Source organism: Spea bombifrons, chromosome 2 (assembly GCF_027358695.1).
Source record: "Spea bombifrons isolate aSpeBom1 chromosome 2, aSpeBom1.2.pri, whole genome shotgun sequence".
In the NCBI taxonomy this organism is placed as follows: domain Eukaryota; kingdom Metazoa; phylum Chordata; class Amphibia; order Anura; family Pelobatidae; genus Spea; species Spea bombifrons.
In genome coordinates this window covers 2,280,102-2,297,245 of record NC_071088.1, presented here as the reverse complement: position 1 = coordinate 2,297,245, position 17,144 = coordinate 2,280,102, and the positions used below count along the sequence as shown (strand labels likewise).

Genomic DNA, 17,144 nt, shown 5'->3' with positions numbered 1-17,144 from the left:
GTGTGTGTGTTTGGTTATCTGTCTCCTTAATTTACAGTAGGAACTATTTCATGTTTACTTATCCAGAGATAAAATGCCCTCCTGAATTTGTAGTGACTTCAGGGGACAAAACATTCAAGGCCCTGAAATCATTTAGTGGAAAGGATAAGGTATTGTGTTATTTACTCTATAATATTTATTTCAAGGATTAGTCGTACTAAATTGTGGCTTCAGGCTTCCCATGTTGAATGACCAAGTATTATGTATATGTATGTACATATGTTTTTTCATAAAAAATGGGCTGCTCAGTATGAAATGCCCAGGCCTATTTTTTGTCCCAGTCCGGGCCTGCCAACAATAGATCCGCTTCTAAAGCATCATCGTCGCGATAACACAAAGCAACGAAGCGTCTCCTCGTTCTCTTATTAGGAAAGAATATTTGCGAATAAACGGCGCCGTCCGCGTTGCTTTGAAATCTCTTTATTCCGAGTCTCGTTGCGCGGACGGAGGTATCCTGTGTTGCAGCTTAAATCAGATCTGATACATAAACGGCTCCGATCGCCTAAACACTCAAATTACAGGCAACTCCCGGCGATCGTTTCCGTGGCGTCTCCGCGCGGATGGGAAATATTATTTTATACAACCATAAAAAAATCTTTCATAAATATACATTTAACAAACGTTCCCACAAATTGCACTTGGATTGATATTTATCGAAACGACAGAAAGAAAAGGCGGCCGCGGCGTTAGCGTGTGAGAGTGCGTGAGTGTGTGTGCGAGTGCGCGTGCGACCTCGGGAAGGGTCAGTCCAGACAGACACACTGACAGATCATACACAGAGTCCTTTCTGGGCTCCCCCGGCTCATCGGTTTCATGAATATTTATCACACGGGAGGCAGGCGTTAATTCCGCCCCGCCGGGTGCTTTCTAACCGGGAGAAGCTGTGGCTTATAAAATCGAAGGGTTGGCGTGGGGGCGTGGTTGTGGCCCTTCCCGTATCACGCACCGGCCCTCGTGACCAAATCAACCACATGACCCGCTAAGATATACAAATTAACACAATGTGTGTAATTACACATAACACGCACACGCAAACACGCATACTTAATCCTATGCCATGAAGCCATGCCCCGTAACATGCACACAACAACTACACGCAGGTTCAGACATTTTAACACTAACGGCAAGACTCTCCGCCTCTGGCCCGGCCGACATAGTGAAGCAAGACTCCCATCAAGACAAATCAGCCTTAAGTGAGCGCCATTTGCAATCCATTGAACATGTTGGCTGTGGCTCACGTAGCCCTGGAGGCTGTATAATTACACAACGGATGCTCCCCTGACATTCATGCGCATCCTGGGAGTGGGAGTGCCGCAGAGCGAAGGGTCATTCACGTTTGGTCATTACCCTGAGAAATTAGGTCGTCATCGTCAACCTTTTGATAAACGGACTGAGTTCATCGCGGAGCAGGCGAGAACCTGGCAAGGCGGCTCGCGTGGCACGGAGTGGCATTTACACTGTAGTGTTTCCTGAGATTTCGCTGCCGGAGGACAGCGTTGAGGTTCCTGATTTGGTTTCAAAACCACAATTTCACAAAGTTCACATTAAACAATCCCACCGAGTCCGCAACAATAAATACAACAAAGAATAAAAAAAAAAAAAAAAAGTCAAGCATTTTCCTGTGCTGGTCCTGTTAGCCCCGCCTGCATCTCTGCAGGAAACAGGGTGACAGTCAGGGACCGCCCCCGCGGAGCCAAACATCTCCATATTACCCCAGAACAGGGAAGAGCAGTGATCTCCAGGATCGCCCCAGCTGGACAGATAGCTGCATGTGGATTGGATGGACAGACCGCCGCCTGCGATGCTCTCATTGGACGGACGGACTGTTGCCTGCGATGCGCTCAGCATGCCTCACGAGGTGTAGGCAGGCTGCGCCACGGCCGGATGGCGCCATCACTCGGGCAGCTTGCTTAACACCTCTCTCATCAGCGGGGTGCCATCCTCCTGGATGTCCAAGATTTGCAGGAGTTGTTTGCTGTGCTCGGAAGTAACGCTGCGGAGCTCCGTCAGACACTCCATGATCTTGGCAAAGAGCATCCTGCAGGGAGAGAATGAATTATCAGCCCATAAGCACTGAGTAATGCCTGGCACCGAGTACACTACAGGAACGGCACCGGCAGCTACCGGAAGCCTGGCGGGTGATGCCGTTCATACAGTAATTTAGATTAATAGAGCAGGACGCGGCGTGACGGAAAACCTCCTTCCATCCATCTCACCCTCTAGTGCTACATTCTGGCCTTTCGTTGGTTTATTTAATGAGCTTTGAATACAATTCCCATCATGCATCTGACCTAATTTAATATTCAGTTAATTTTACAAACCGGTGCAGGAATCAGATTAAAATAGCAGGGCTTGTAGCATTTAACAGGTCCGTGGAGTGTAAGCTCTTTGGGCGACAGGTCTTATATAGCAAGCGCATGAATATTTTAGAGCGAATGAATTAACGGATTGTTGGCGAATGCGTTTTGCACGTTAGGGACTGTTGGGGTCTCTTACCTGTTCCCCGGGGCAGGTGGGCGCTGGGCATCTATATACACCATCAGGGTCAGGGCTAAAAGCTCCTGGAGCTCGTCGACAGCACGGCGGTCCTGGATGCCCGGGCGGTCTACGATAGAGAGAAATACAGAGAACGCCTCAAATACCCCCTCTCCGGGTGCGATGGGGTTTGGGGGATTCTGTGAGACGTTTTCCAGCCAGGGGCCACATTACCAACTCGCACATTTAATGACTTTAATCCGGGCAGATTTCACCCAAAAACAGATAAATTATTTCTTGTGGGGATTATCGGCACCTTTACCAACAGCATATCCATGGCTCTGTGCCGTGGCCCCAGCTGGCGTGCATGCGTCGTACCCTACCCGTACGGCTGTGAAATAAAACGGGAAGGATCGAGGCCCTAAACGGCGGACGCACCAGGAGAGAAGAGCGACACGGCCTGCATCAGGACGTACTCCTCCGTGTGCAGACAGAGCCTCTTCAGCATGCAGTTGAACCGGATCAGCGGCTCCAGGAACAGGTGGCGGAAGCCGGCTACGGAGAAACGCACAACGTGAGTCAGTGAGGGAGCGCCGGTGCTCGGGTAAAAGTGCCGTCCTACAGAATAGGAGATACATGCACGCGCGCACACACACACACATACATACATACATACTCACCCCCACCCGAGGAATGAAAGGAGCGATTCCTCATTCATCTCATTCTCCAGAGATTTACAAAGCAAGCGGATGAATGAAAGACGCAGAGACCGCCATAAGACTCACCCATCTCGATGTCGTTGATGTTGTAGGTGATGCCCCCACACTCCCACGTCTGGGACTCGTAGTTGAACACGATGTTGAATCGGATGATGCACAACTCGAAGGCCGAGCCCTTAAGGAGAGCGATTTGATCTTCAATATTCAAATTCCTGAGGACGGTGGAGAGAAGAAACGATCATTCCTCAGGATGGACCCACAGACCCCAAAAACCGTCCAACAAGGCCCCATCTACAAAATGTCGTCTTCTCAGCAAGGCTGAGTAGACCAACTAGTACCGAGGGCGGTTAACCTCCTAGCTGGAAAGGTTTTGCTAGTCTCGGTACCGATGGGGTTGCCCCTTCTGTCGAAACAGAATCCGCATCTCAAACTTGGCCGGTCCAGAGAACTCACCTGAAGTACGGGATGATCTTGGCAAAGTCGATGACGCCCTTGATCATGTAGGTGACCAGGTCGGACAGGTGAGGTAGCATCACGAAGGCTTTCGGAGAGGTAGAGCAGACTTTGTCGCCGGAGTCCCAGGTGCGTCTGATTGGCTAAAACACAGCGAGGAGGCAGAATGTTATACCGCGAAACAGTGTGCGGCCCCAGGGACCTGACTTCTCAGGATCTCCTCCCAAGGACCTCGATGAAAAAGAGCCAGAGCCGAACAAGGGGCAGGAAAAGTTGGCATGGAATAGGCATTTGGGAACTTGTGTAATTTAACCCTGCGGGGAAGGCCCAGGAATCAGAGATGTGCTTCGGATCCGTAGGAACCAGAACCGGGGAGTTCTTCAGCCCGAAAGACTTTAATGGGCTCCATTGCTTCACCGTCTCGACAAACATTGGTAACATTCGCTATAAGATTCTAAGAAAGAGATGCGAAGGTTCTATTTTAAGAAACCCAAGTTCCCAAAGGGTTGCATCAAAGCTGAAGACCGAAGATCATCTCCTTACGGATAAAATTAAGAGGATTTACTGCCCCTCGGTTGAGTAAAAGCCCCAGGAGGAGACCCGAGGAACCCCAGCACAGCTGTGACCTACCCTGAAATCCCTGAAGTATTTGAACTCGAAGTCGAAGGTCCTGGCGTGGGCGTCCATCAGCTGAGCCACGAGGTTGAGCTGCTCCGTGGACAGACAGGTCGCGGACATCGCCGGGGGGGCCAGAGACTGCCCCTGCTTCCTTCTAATCAGCGCCCGTCTCCGCTGCACCGCCTCGTCCGACATGATCACTGCAGGCAGAGGACACCGGATCACACGGACTGGCAGCCAGAATTACGGCACAGACTACACTGAAACCCAACAGCAGACCGCGGGGGGGGGGCATAGACAGCCAGCCCTGCTGGGGTGAGGCTGGGGGGACCTGGTTTAAGGCCCCGCGGTGGGATGCGTCTACCACCCAACCTGTTACATGGAGAGCACTGCCCCCCCGAAGTCGGGGGTCACTAAGTGAATTGTCTGATATAACGGAGAAAGGCGTCACGTACTTTCCTTCTTCATCCCGATGTCCAGGCATTTCTTCAGCCGGCAGGCCTGGCAGCGACGCCGATTGTTTTTATTGATGACGCAGGAGTTCTGGAAGGGGCAGCTCAGCCGCAGGTCCCTCTTCATCGCCCGCCTAAAAACAGGAAGGACACGGGAGAAACGTATGATGGGAGAGACGAGCAGAGCCCCCCCCCTCTGCGGGTCATGGATTTAGAATTCCTTTGGTGCAATTACCACACTCTCTCCAATAACGAGTTCCTATCACCCCCCCCTCCTCCCCGCAGCATTGAACCTGAACCGCTCGCCATTTATTTGGGTGAGGGAGCTTCAAATATTATTCTGGTTAAGGGGGAGGAATAAATAGAGGCGCACCGAACGCCATAATTTAATTTTAATGCATGCAAACAGGTGCAAGAATTCTTTAGTTATTGGGCTGGATTTCTGACATTGTGCCGGCCCCACCGCGAGGGCTATATTTGGCTTGTTACCCCCAAGTGCCTTTGTCCAGACTGACGGTGCTCCCTGTCCTGTTGCCAGGTGATCACCTCCCCCACTTCCCTAAATACAGTTAAAGCTATTGTCTGCTGGGGCCCCCATACGCCGAGACCACCTGCCTTCAGGGGCAGAGACTACCGTACGACAAACCAAGAAACCGCCGGCATCCCTTTCTCTACTACCCTAAGCATGTCTATAAACACCAGGTTCAGGTGACGCTCTGATGAATACCCGGGGTAAATAAACAGCCACCCACCTGAAGAACCCTTTGCACCCTTCGCAGGTCATGGCATTGAAATGGTACCCCGTGGCTCGGTCCCCACATGCGCGGCAGATCTTGGGTTCCCCGTCGTCGTCGTCGTCATCCGCGGTCCCATAGCTGGTGGAGGCGTCTTCTTCCTCCTCCTCCTCTTCCTCCAGTACGATGGCCTCCTGGAGCTTGGACATGGCTCGGTCACCCAGCCCCGACCCCCGAGAACAGCCACTTCTCGGATTTACAGTCCAGCTCCTCGGCCCAAACTGGAAAGCAAGAAGAGACGCCATTAGCCCGGGGGGGCAGGAAGGCAACGCACCAAACCCAACATACCCGGCCAGGGAGGGGAAAAGGGCCACCGACCCCCAGCGCCCCAATCCTTCACCCGGCTGCCGACACCGCTGTCTGCCAACATCAGCCAATTATTTTCTGTTAAGAAATCGGGGACCTGAGGCAACTCAGGGTATCCAACCCCCCCACCCTGGGGCTGCCACGCGACACCAGTTGGCTGCCTCCAAAGCGAATTTATTACCAAGCTGAGCATGCCGTGGCGCACACTGGCCTAGGGCTAAAGGTCCAGAGGATGGCAGTCCCTCTGCTTAAAAAACCCGGGGCAGCTCGCCCTATAAGGGCAATTAGTCTGCTTGGTGGAACAGTCGGGGTGATCAGAGATCTCGACCTGGGGACCCCTGTACAGCTCCTCGTGGGCTGGGTCTCAGCATAGATGGGAGGGGTAAATCAGGGGGTCGTTGGTTTCTGCAGATTTGCCCCCAGGTACCATTTGGTTGTGTGCAACTCCAGTGGCGTAACTACAGGGGTCACAGCTGCAACGGGGACCATGCCTCTAGGGCCCTGGGGCGACCCCGGTCGCGGAAAACTGCAGGAGAGGCAAGCGCGGCAGGCAGGAATGTATATATAAATATATATATGTGTGTGTGTATGTATGTATGTATGTATGTATGTATGAATGAATGTATGTGTGTGTGTGTGTGTGTGTGTGTGTGTAAGCATGTATGTATGAATGAATGTATGTATGTGAGCATGGATGTGTAAGTAGGTCGATGGAGTGTGTGTTAGTGAGTATGAGTAAATGTGTGCAATTTGTGTAAGTGTGTTTACATATGTGTGCCACAGTGTATGTTGGGGGGGGGGAGACGACACAGACAAGTTGTTTGGGGGCAATGATGGCAGAAACAGGCTGTTTGGTGGCTAAGATGGCACTTATAAGCTGCTTGGGGGCAAAGGTGGCACTTTTTGGGGGCCCCCAAGGCCAGGGCCCTGTGGTTTCTAGTTACACCCCTGTGGAGTTCATTGGATCAGATTCACCAAATTCGTTTTTTATTTTGTTTTTTTATGGAATCAGCGGGAGATGACGAGTCCTCGGAAACGCACGCAGCGCCCGAACGCCCCACCGCGGAAACGGGGCCCCCAACTGCCAAACTTCCAGCAGAGCTGCCCCAAGCTCCGCAATTCCAGAAATTGCACCAAAAAGATAGAAAAATGAGAGGAATCCATTCCACGGCACATTCCGGATCCAGGACGGGGGGGGGGTGCAAAACGTGACAGACAGGGACAGAAGGAAGGTACAAGGGGGCAGAAAAGAGGATCAGGGTGTGATGAGTGACAGGTGCCCCGTGGGGGAGGGGTGCAGAGCAAAAAAAAAAAAAAAATAAAGCCCCTTTCAATTGGATACACCACCAATTGCTAATCAAGGGGTTAATCTGTTCAGTCGTTATTATCAATACAGAGACCCCTGGCCCCCAGAAACCTGCACCCCAGGGGGGCTTGTAACATGCGCAGCACGCACTCGCGCCTTCTGACATATACTGCATTCTGTACACCTCGTGGGGCAATAAATAAGGAAGAGAAATATCCCTGGGGCAATAACCTCTTGGCTTCTGTCCAGCTGTCAGCAGAGGGGTAATTTACCCTCTGCCACCCCCTCCGGGCTCAGGGACCTTCCAGGGCATATTTTGTTTATACACCAAAGCGCCGTCATATTCCGTAGCGCAGTACAACGGGTTAACTCTTTCCTTTCTTCTGGTGCTTCAGATTTCTCCGGACGTTCCCCAAAATAAAGAAACCCTTAGGGAACCCACCGGCAGATCGGCCCCATCCGGCCCCCGTCTAGTCACCCGTTTCTCCTGCTGTAACGACTCAAACCTTAATCAGTCGTTGGTCTCGTCTTAGATTCAGGAGCTGTATGTCTATCCCATGCATGTTTAAGCCCTCCGTTACTATAGTAACCATAACAGAAATGATCACATTCATCAATTTCAGCCCGTTTTACTGACATATCCAGAGACAGCCAGCAGCACGGTGACTTCCCGGCTCAAACGCCACACAGGGACGACGCTTTGCGGCAATGCTAATGAAGTCCGGTCCTCCATAGACTTTAGTCAGACTGTGTGATTAAGACTGAGCCATTCTATTGCTCCCACAGGCAGTATGATAAGGAGTCGGGGTGTTTAGTAGATCGGGGGTCAGATAACAGAGCGAGAATCATACAAACGGCTGATATGCAGCTGCCTGAAAACTTTATATTATGGGGCAAAAACTACAAGCGGGGTAAAAAAAGGAAAACAGAGCGATTTGTTTATTCTGATACATTTTGGGGAGATAACGACTCCGGAGTCCAGGGGCGAAGCCCCCCGGGGTGATCAGTGGGGAACACGGTCTGGGACGCTGTTCCTGCCCTCCCCGCACACACCCCCTCGATGTAATTATTATTAATTAGCCTAATCTTTACAATTAACTTTTTCATTTCCATAAGTTAAAGCATATATTAAGCATAAGGCGGCGTGCTGTTTGCTAAAGGGTTAAACCCTCGGTCACGGCTCGTTTCTGGTGTATTTGACATCCGTGTCAGCTCCGCGCAGGCAGCAAACAGCCCCAGTACCCGGGGTATCCGTGTCGGCCCCGACCGCAGGGGGTGACCCGCATCACACAGATAATGGAAAGGGCGGGAAAAAAAATCCCCGGAACCGGTTTATCCGGTTATTAAAGCGTCTGCCGGGCGGCAAACAGGAACGGCTAAATAATTTCAAATGGTTTCAGGGCAGAAACGTAACCCTTTGGTGACCAGAAAACCAAAAGCTATTTATTATTAAACAGAGAAAAAAAGTGCGATCCCAGCGCTGGCCGCAGAACACACAGATTCCTGTTTTACTGGTGGATAAGTGGAGCATCCTCCCATCAGAGGTGGTAGAGGGTAATACAGTGAGGGAATTAAACATGCATGGGATAGGCATACGGTTCCTGAATCTAAGACGAGACCAACGACTGATTAAGGTTTGAGTCTTTACAGCAGGAAAAACGGGCGACTAGACAGGGGCCGGATGGGGGCCGGGTTTGGGCATGGACAGGACGGGGGATGATGCTACTAATGCTGTCCATAAAGGTGTTGGATTCAGTAGAGCGGGTGGAACGGCAGCTTTAATTTACAGCTCATGGCGCAGAAGGGGGGTGAAAACTCGTGTGGCCCCCGAGGGCTTTTCTGCTCATTCCTTTACATAACGGGAACCGGAATCCCCTCAAACCCCGGCACGCAGGAACATGTATTATGTAACAGACTTCCTGCCACCACCTGCCTGGCGCCCGACTCCACCATGCGCGATCCCACGCAGCCAGCTTTACGGGAATCGACAGGGTGCGTCTCTTACGGCAACGCGACCCGAAACCAAGGAAACGGGGGATTCACACAAAACACTCCGATAACGAGGAGGGCGCAGAAGGTTCGTTTACATCTCGTTGTTTTGTTCTCTCTGGGAGCTGCTGAGACGATTCACCTTCTCCACGGATCAGCAAAAGGGCGGAGCCACGCACGCCCCCTCGGGGGCAGCCTTGCCTCATTCCTCCAATCAGAGACCGACCCCTGAACAATGTATAGTTAAATAAGTGGGCCGGCCCCCTGTATAATGTATAGATAAATCAGTGACCGGCCCCTGTATAATGTATAGATAAATCAGCGACCGGCCCCTGTATAATGTATAGTTAAATCAGCGAGCCGGCCCCCTGTATAATGTATAGATAAATCAGTGACCGGCCCCTGTATCATGTATAGATAAATCAGTGACCGGCCCCTGTATCATGTATAGATAAATCAGTGACCGGCCCCTGTATAGTGTATAGATAAATCAGTGACCGGCCCCTGTATAGTGTATAGATAAATCAGTGACCGGCCCCCTGTATAATGTATAGATAAATCAGCGAGCCGGCCCCTGTATAATGTATAGATAAATCAGTGACCGGCCCCCTGTATAATGTATAGATAAATCAGTGAGCCGGCCCCCTGTATAGTGTATAGATAAATCAGTGACCGGCCCCTGTATAGTTTATGGATAAATCAGTGACCGGCCCCTGTATAGTGTATAGATAAATCAGTGACCGGCCCCTGTATAATGTATAGTTATATGTATGGGGGGTTACGTACAAAAAGTGACTATGCTGCAAATTTGAATATAATATAATTTAGCGATTGATAATATATTCCTGATGATGGAGCGGGTCTATTGGTTAATACGTGTAACACGTGTGTGTGTTCCAGCAGCACACACTTCACTGATCCCCATTTGAGTAAATCCTGCTTTCTGCACATATAATTAGTATAATAATATAATAATAATCATAATCCGCGCCGGATACAGCTGGATTACAGCCAATCACCGGCGATCTCATTAAATTGATTACTGATCTAGAATTTATGACGTCGTTTTTTTCTCTATATAATGACAAACGCGCCAACTGCCCGCGCTGGGGGGGCTTTGCAGTTGGCGATTGGGTTTATCGCCCCGCGCGCCAAAGTGACAACCATAACTAACAGATCTCCTTCACTATACCTCCTTCACTATACCTGACAACTGCCCCGGATTTCAGTACGCCATAAATGTCCCCAGAATAAATAAAATTCAGTAAAAATAAGGACAGGATTAGTTATACGGCCGGAGAGTATATAATATATAATATGAGGAATATACAGGGTATAACGGGTTATAAGGACGGGATTAGTTATACGGCCGGAGAGTATATAATATATAATATGAGGAATATACAGGGATATAACGGGTTATAAGGACGGGATTAGTTATACGGGGGAGAGTATATAATATATAATATGAGGAATATACAGGGATATAACGGGTTATAAGGACGGGATTAGTTATACGGCCGGAGAGTATATAATATATAATATGAGGAATATACGGGGATATAACGGGTTATAAGGACAGGATTAGTTATACGGCCGGAGAGTGTATAATATATAATACGAGGAATATACAGGATATAACGGGTTATAAGGACGGGATTAGTTATACGGGGGGAGAGTATATAATATATAATATGAGGAATATACAGGATATAACGGGTTATAAGGACGGGATTAGTTATACGGCCGGAGAGTATATAATATATAATATGAGGAATATACAGGGATATAACGGGTTATAAGGACGGGATTAGTTATACGGCCGGAGAGTATATAATATATAATATGAGGAATATACAGGATATAACGGGTTATAAGGACGGGATTAGTTATACGGCCGGAGAGTATATAATATATAATATGAGGAATATACAGGATATAACGGGTTATAAGGACGGGATTAGTTATACGGCCGGAGAGTATATAATATATAATATGAGGAATATACAGGGATATAACGGGTTATAAGGACGGGATTAGTTATACGGCCGGAGAGTATATAATATATAATATGAGGAATATACAGGGATATAACGGGTTATAAGGACGGGATTAGTTATAGGGGGGGAGAGTATATAATATATAATATGAGGAATATACAGGGATATAACGGGTTATAAGGACGGCATTAGTTATACGGCCGGAGAGTATATAATATATAATATGAGGAATATACAGGGATATAACGGGTTATAAGGACGGGATTAGTTATACGGCCGGAGAGTATATAATATATAATATGAGGAATATACAGGATATAACGGGTTATAAGGACGGGATTAGTTATACGGCCGGAGAGTATATAATATATAATATGAGGAATATACAGGATATAACGGGTTATAAGGACGGGATTAGTTATACGGCCGGAGAGTATATAATATATAATATGAGGAATATACAGGGATATAACGGGTTATAAGGACGGGATTAGTTATACGGCCGGAGAGTATATAATATATAATATGAGGAATATACAGGGATATAACGGGTTATAAGGACGGGATTAGTTATAGGGGGGGAGAGTATATAATATATAATATGAGGAATATACAGGATATAACTGGTTATAAGGACGGGATGCGTTATACGGCCGCAGAGTATATAATATATAATACAATACAGTTGTAACTGTGTTCTACAAGAATGAAAAAATATAAAAACAGGGTACTTAGCTTTTCAACCCTCTATTCATTCCTCGGAACACATATGTGGTAGCTTCCCCAAGGACTCTTCCTTCAAAAAGCCCCTTATAACAGGTATATGGATAAAACAGAACAAATTCTGGGGATACAGCTTTAAAAATACTCTGTAAAAAGAATAAAAACCACAAATGGTGCAATAACGTTTAAAAGGTTTAAAACAGCCCCCACTAGTCGTGCCACACTCACAAGATTGTAGTAGGAACTGCGCCTTAAAGATAGCCGGGATCCGAGGAATCCTGAAGATTTACTGGAACTTTTTAAAACCACCTCAAAGTTTTAAAAACCGGTCATCTGCTGGATACAAACGGATGATAGGCAGGCAGGGAATCTTCCAGAAGCTCTTTATTTAAAATAGCCCATTAAAAATGCTTAATGTTTTAACAAACTGAGTCCAACGCGTTTCGTCATATGCTGACTTCATCAGGGACTCGTTATAATACATCAAGAAACATAAGCTAACGAAATATAAACTAAAAACCCTTGCCCGCCCTCTCCTTAAATCATCCAATCTGTTCTTCTATTGGTCTAAAGTCTTCACGCCTCCTTTGTTTCAATTAGATGAACACAAATTTTCTTGTTTCCAGGTAGTAACCCTTTGCGTTCCAAAATATGTTCCAAGGTAGTGTCCATTATTTCTGAATGCCGTCTTTTTTATTGCAAAGTCCAGTTTAAATAGTAAATTGTTTGCACAATACTAAAATCTAAAATAAAAGGGAAAGAAATAATAACATACATCCTATAATACATATGCATGTTATTTATAGCTTTCGCAAATATCCAGATACGGAAATTCAACTAAATTACCTAACCATCCCTGGATATTTTAGGGTTAACCACTATTAGTTCTTGACATAGAAAATTCATTGCTTCATTCAGAAATAAGTATCTACACTATTACAATGTATATACATATATAAAAAATATAAACCAGGTTTGTATGTAGATGTTACATGTTAATATAGCCCTGTATTTAATGAGTTACCAGTAAAATAATTAGTGTGAGTGAAAATGTAAATAATGTGTTGTGTACAACTATATTAAAATTACGTGTGTGAGTTACATTGTGATTACCATTGGTGCGTGAATATATAATAATTAACTATATATATTCTAAATTAATATAATATATATGCTAATATATATACTATTTATAAATAAATAAAAAAAAGTGAATAAGTATGTATACTTATGTGTTAAATACGTGCTGTACTAAGTGTTAATGTATATATTATATGTGAATTAAACAATGTGAATAAATATTTTATTTGTATGTTGTATGATAAATAAATACATAAATATAATTAAATAAATATAAATTGTGTATTGTGCTGGGTGCACATTATATCATTTTTTAACTATTTACATTACGTTTTATTAAACTAAATCATTTAGAACTATATAGATGTTGTATATCACAGTGTATATAATTGCTATTGATATACGGAAAGTGTATGTTTGTTTATATTTATATGTGTATACTTAATTAAGTTTTTACAAAAAACTTACTATGTCAATCTCCGCGTTTAAACCCCTTGGTTCCATGGTCTCCAATTTATGGATCCAGTATGACTCTCGTTGTATTATTTTTGACTATTTCAATACCAATAAAAATGAAGTCTTTAAAATTGAATTTGGGACAACTTGCACAATGTACTGGTACAGAGTGGTTATTAACTTTTTGTCTGATATTGTTAAGGTGTTCCAAAATTCTTACTTTTAACTTTCTTTTTGTTTTTCCTATATATTGTTTACCACAGGGGCATTGCAGTAAATACACTACAAATTCTGTATTGCAATCTATATGTGATTTTATAAGGACGGGATTAGTTATACGGGGGGAGAGTATATAATATATAATATGAGGAATATACAGGATATAACGGGTTATAAGGACGGGATTAGTTATACGGCCGCAGAGTATATAATATATAATATGAGGAATATACAGGATATAACGGGTTATAAGGATGGCATTAGTTATACGGCCGAAGAGTGTATAATATATAATATGAGGAATATACAGGATATAACGGGTTATAAGGACGGGATTAGTTATACGGCCGGAGAGTATATAATATATAATATGAGGAATATACAGGGATATAACGGGTTATAAGGACGGGATTAGTTATACGGGGGGGAGAGTATATAATATATAATATGAGGAATATACAGGGATATAACGGGTTATAAGGACGGGATTAGTTATACGGCTGGAGAGTATATAATATATAATACGAGGAATATACAGGGATAAAACGGGTTATAAGGACGGGATTAGTTATACGGCCGGAGAGTATATAATATATAATACGAGGAATATACAGGAATATAACGGGTTATAAGGACGGGATTAGTTATACGGCTGGAGAGTATATAATATATAATATGAGGGATATACAGGGATATAACGGGTTATAAGGACTGGATTAGTTATACGGCCGGAGAGTATATAATATATAATACGAGGAATATAGAGGGATATAACGGGTTATAAGGACGGGATTAGTTATACGGGGGGAGAGTATATAATATATAATATGAGGAATATACAGGGATATAACGGGTTATAAGGACGGGATTAGTTATACGGCCGGAGAGTATATAATATATAATATGCAGAATATACAGGGATATAACGGGTTATAAGGACGGGATTAGTTATACGGCCGGAGAGTATATAATATATAATATGAGGAATATACAGGATATAAGGGGTTATAAGGACGGGATTAGTTATACGGCCGGAGAGTATATAATATATAATATGAGGAATATACAGGATATAACGGGTTATAAGGACGGGATTAGTTATACGGCCGGAGAGTATATAATATATAATATGAGGAATATACAGGGATATAACGGGTTATAAGGACGGGATTAGTTATACGGCCGGAGAGTATATAATATATAATATGAGGAATATACAGGATATAACGGGTTATAAGGACGGGATTAGTTATACGGGGGAGAGTATATAATATATAATACGAGGAATATAGAGGGATATAACGGGTTATAAGGACGGGATTAGTTATACGGCCGGAGAGTATATAATATATAATACGAGGAATATACAGGATATAACGGGTTATAAGGACGGGATTAGTTATACGGCCGGAGAGTATATAATATATAATATGAGGAATATACAGGATATAACGGGTTATAAGGACGGGATTAGTTATACGGGCCGGAGAGTATATAATATATAATATGAGGAATATATAGGATATAACGGGTTATAAGGACGGGATTAGTTATACGGCCGGAGAGTATATAATATATAATATGAGGAATATACAGGATATAACGGGTTATAAGGACGGGATTAGTTATACGGGGGGGAGAGTATATAATATATAATATGAGGAATATACAGGGATACATAACGGGTTATAAGGACGGGATTAGTTATACGGCCGGAGAGTATATAATATATAATATGAGGAATATACAGGGATATAACGGGTTATAAGGACGGGATTAGTTATACGGGGGGAGAGTATATAATATATAATGTGAGGAATATACAGGATATAACGGGTTATAAGGACGGGATTAGTTATACGGGGGAGAGTATATAATATATAATATGAGGAATATACAGGATATAACGGGTTATAAGGACAGGATTAGTTATACGGGATGGAGAGTATATAATATATAATATGAGGAATATACAGGATATAACGGGTTATAAGGACGGGATTAGTTATACTTGTCCGGTGAGGGGATGTCTGTCCGTCACGCCAGGCAGAGGGTGACTGTAAAGTGCGGGACATAAACAAACGAGACCGCGCAGGCATTCGTCCACAAGATATTAACCAACAAAAGGCCAGAACTCGGCAAACACTCGGATCCACTGAAGGGTCTGATATCTGCCCCGAGATCTGTTTGAAGTCCTTGAACAAGGGGGGTGACCGGGGGGGGGTTTATATTATACATATAAGTCTGGGGGGCTGCAGCACAGAGAACACGGACACAATTTACAGCGATGTGCTCTGTACAGGTATCAGTGACCCCACCACACACACAATCAGCTTAACACACACACACTCAGCGTGACACTGACACTGACACACACACGGTTCGCACATTATGCGGGGAGGGAGTCTGTGTCACCCTGCAGGTCACTCACCTTGTGTCCCGGTTCCTTCTGCTCTGCCCGACCGCCGCCCTGCACTGAACCCCGGACCCCGGCTCTCTCTTCTCTCCCGGCGGTGGCCCCCGGGCTTTCCTCTCCCGTACCCCCTCTCCTCTCGCTCGGCGGAGACACACCCCGCGAGCGACTAACTTCCCGGAGCACCGAACCAATGGGAGCCTAGCAGAGGCGGGGCTGTAGGCGCTTGGGATGTATTTTTGTGCAACATAAACCAATACACACTCAGGGGGCGGGGCTACCGAAAGAACTTTGACAACCTGCAGATCATAAGGACATTTGGGCAGCGGAGCCGCCGGACTGTGGGCACACGGAGCATGAGCACTGTATCCACTACAACTCACCCGCACTCATAGAGCAGACACACCGCACTCTAACCCATCTGTGCCCATCACCCCCCCCGTGTCAGAGACTCTGGGGTAAATGGGCAGGTAATTGGCTGCTGGTTTATAGATGGGGAGGGGGGGTTAGGAAGCGTTATTTACTTTGCGGGGGAAATCCCTGAGCTGGGCAGCCCGGGGCGAGAGTCACTGGCCACGTACCGGGAGTTACCGGAGCAGCAAACGGGGTGGAGGACTCTAGCCATAGCGGCAGAAAATACACCTGGTAGGCGGCAAAAAGCTGTTATTTAATTCTGTGCACCCCTCTTCTGTCACAGTGGTTTCTTCTGACACAGAGTTCCCACCTGCGCAGACACCGTTTGCAGGCAGCAGACAGATGGTAGTTTTATATATTATATATCTCCAGCTCCCATGACTCTCAGCCAGTCTGGTATGTTAAGTGTCGCGGCAAAGTGAGCACAACCGGAGTGTCAAAGGTTATGGATTGGTTCTGCCGCTGCTGTGGAATCCACATCTCATGACTCTCAGCCATCTATTTGGTTAATAAATACATCAGAAGAAGAAACCTTAATCCGAAACTAGAGGGTCAGAGACTGAGATGGAATGGAAGGAAGTTTTACTTTACTGAGAGGGTGGTGGATAAGCGGAGCAGCCTCCCAGCAGAAGTGGTAGAGGGTAATACAGTGAGGGGATTAGACATGCATGGGATAGACATACGGCTC

General features: G+C 45.8%; 1 protein-coding gene across 1 annotated transcript; it reads right to left on the bottom strand.

The window, feature by feature from the left end:
- Nucleotides 1–1,932: 1,932 nt before the first annotated feature.
- On the bottom strand, nucleotides 1,933–16,168 carry LOC128475437 (nuclear receptor subfamily 1 group I member 2-like). The gene is made up of 9 exons (XM_053457936.1): nucleotides 16,061–16,168; nucleotides 5,509–5,771; nucleotides 4,760–4,890; nucleotides 4,317–4,504; nucleotides 3,687–3,829; nucleotides 3,300–3,445; nucleotides 2,953–3,069; nucleotides 2,536–2,644; nucleotides 1,933–2,077 (listed from the first exon to the last, which is right to left on the bottom strand). The coding sequence occupies exons 2-9, from the start codon at nucleotides 5,697–5,699 to the stop codon at nucleotides 1,933–1,935; spliced, it is 1,170 nt and encodes a 389-aa protein (XP_053313911.1). The 5' UTR covers nucleotides 5,700–5,771; nucleotides 16,061–16,168.
- Between the last annotated feature and the right edge of the window lie 976 nt (nucleotides 16,169–17,144).

Excerpts from the sequence above, each read along its gene's own strand:
- LOC128475437 (XM_053457936.1), bottom strand. The coding sequence starts at position 5,699 with ATGTCCAAGCTCCAGGAGGCCATCGTACTGGAGGAAGAGGAGGAGGAG. Across the intron at positions 4,891-5,508 it reads GGGTGCAAAGGGTTCTTCAG|GCGGGCGATGAAGAGGGACC; the intron begins GTGGGTGGCTGT and ends TCCTGTTTTTAG. Across the intron at positions 3,830-4,316 it reads AATACTTCAGGGATTTCAGG|CCAATCAGACGCACCTGGGA; the intron begins GTAGGTCACAGC and ends GCTGTGTTTTAG.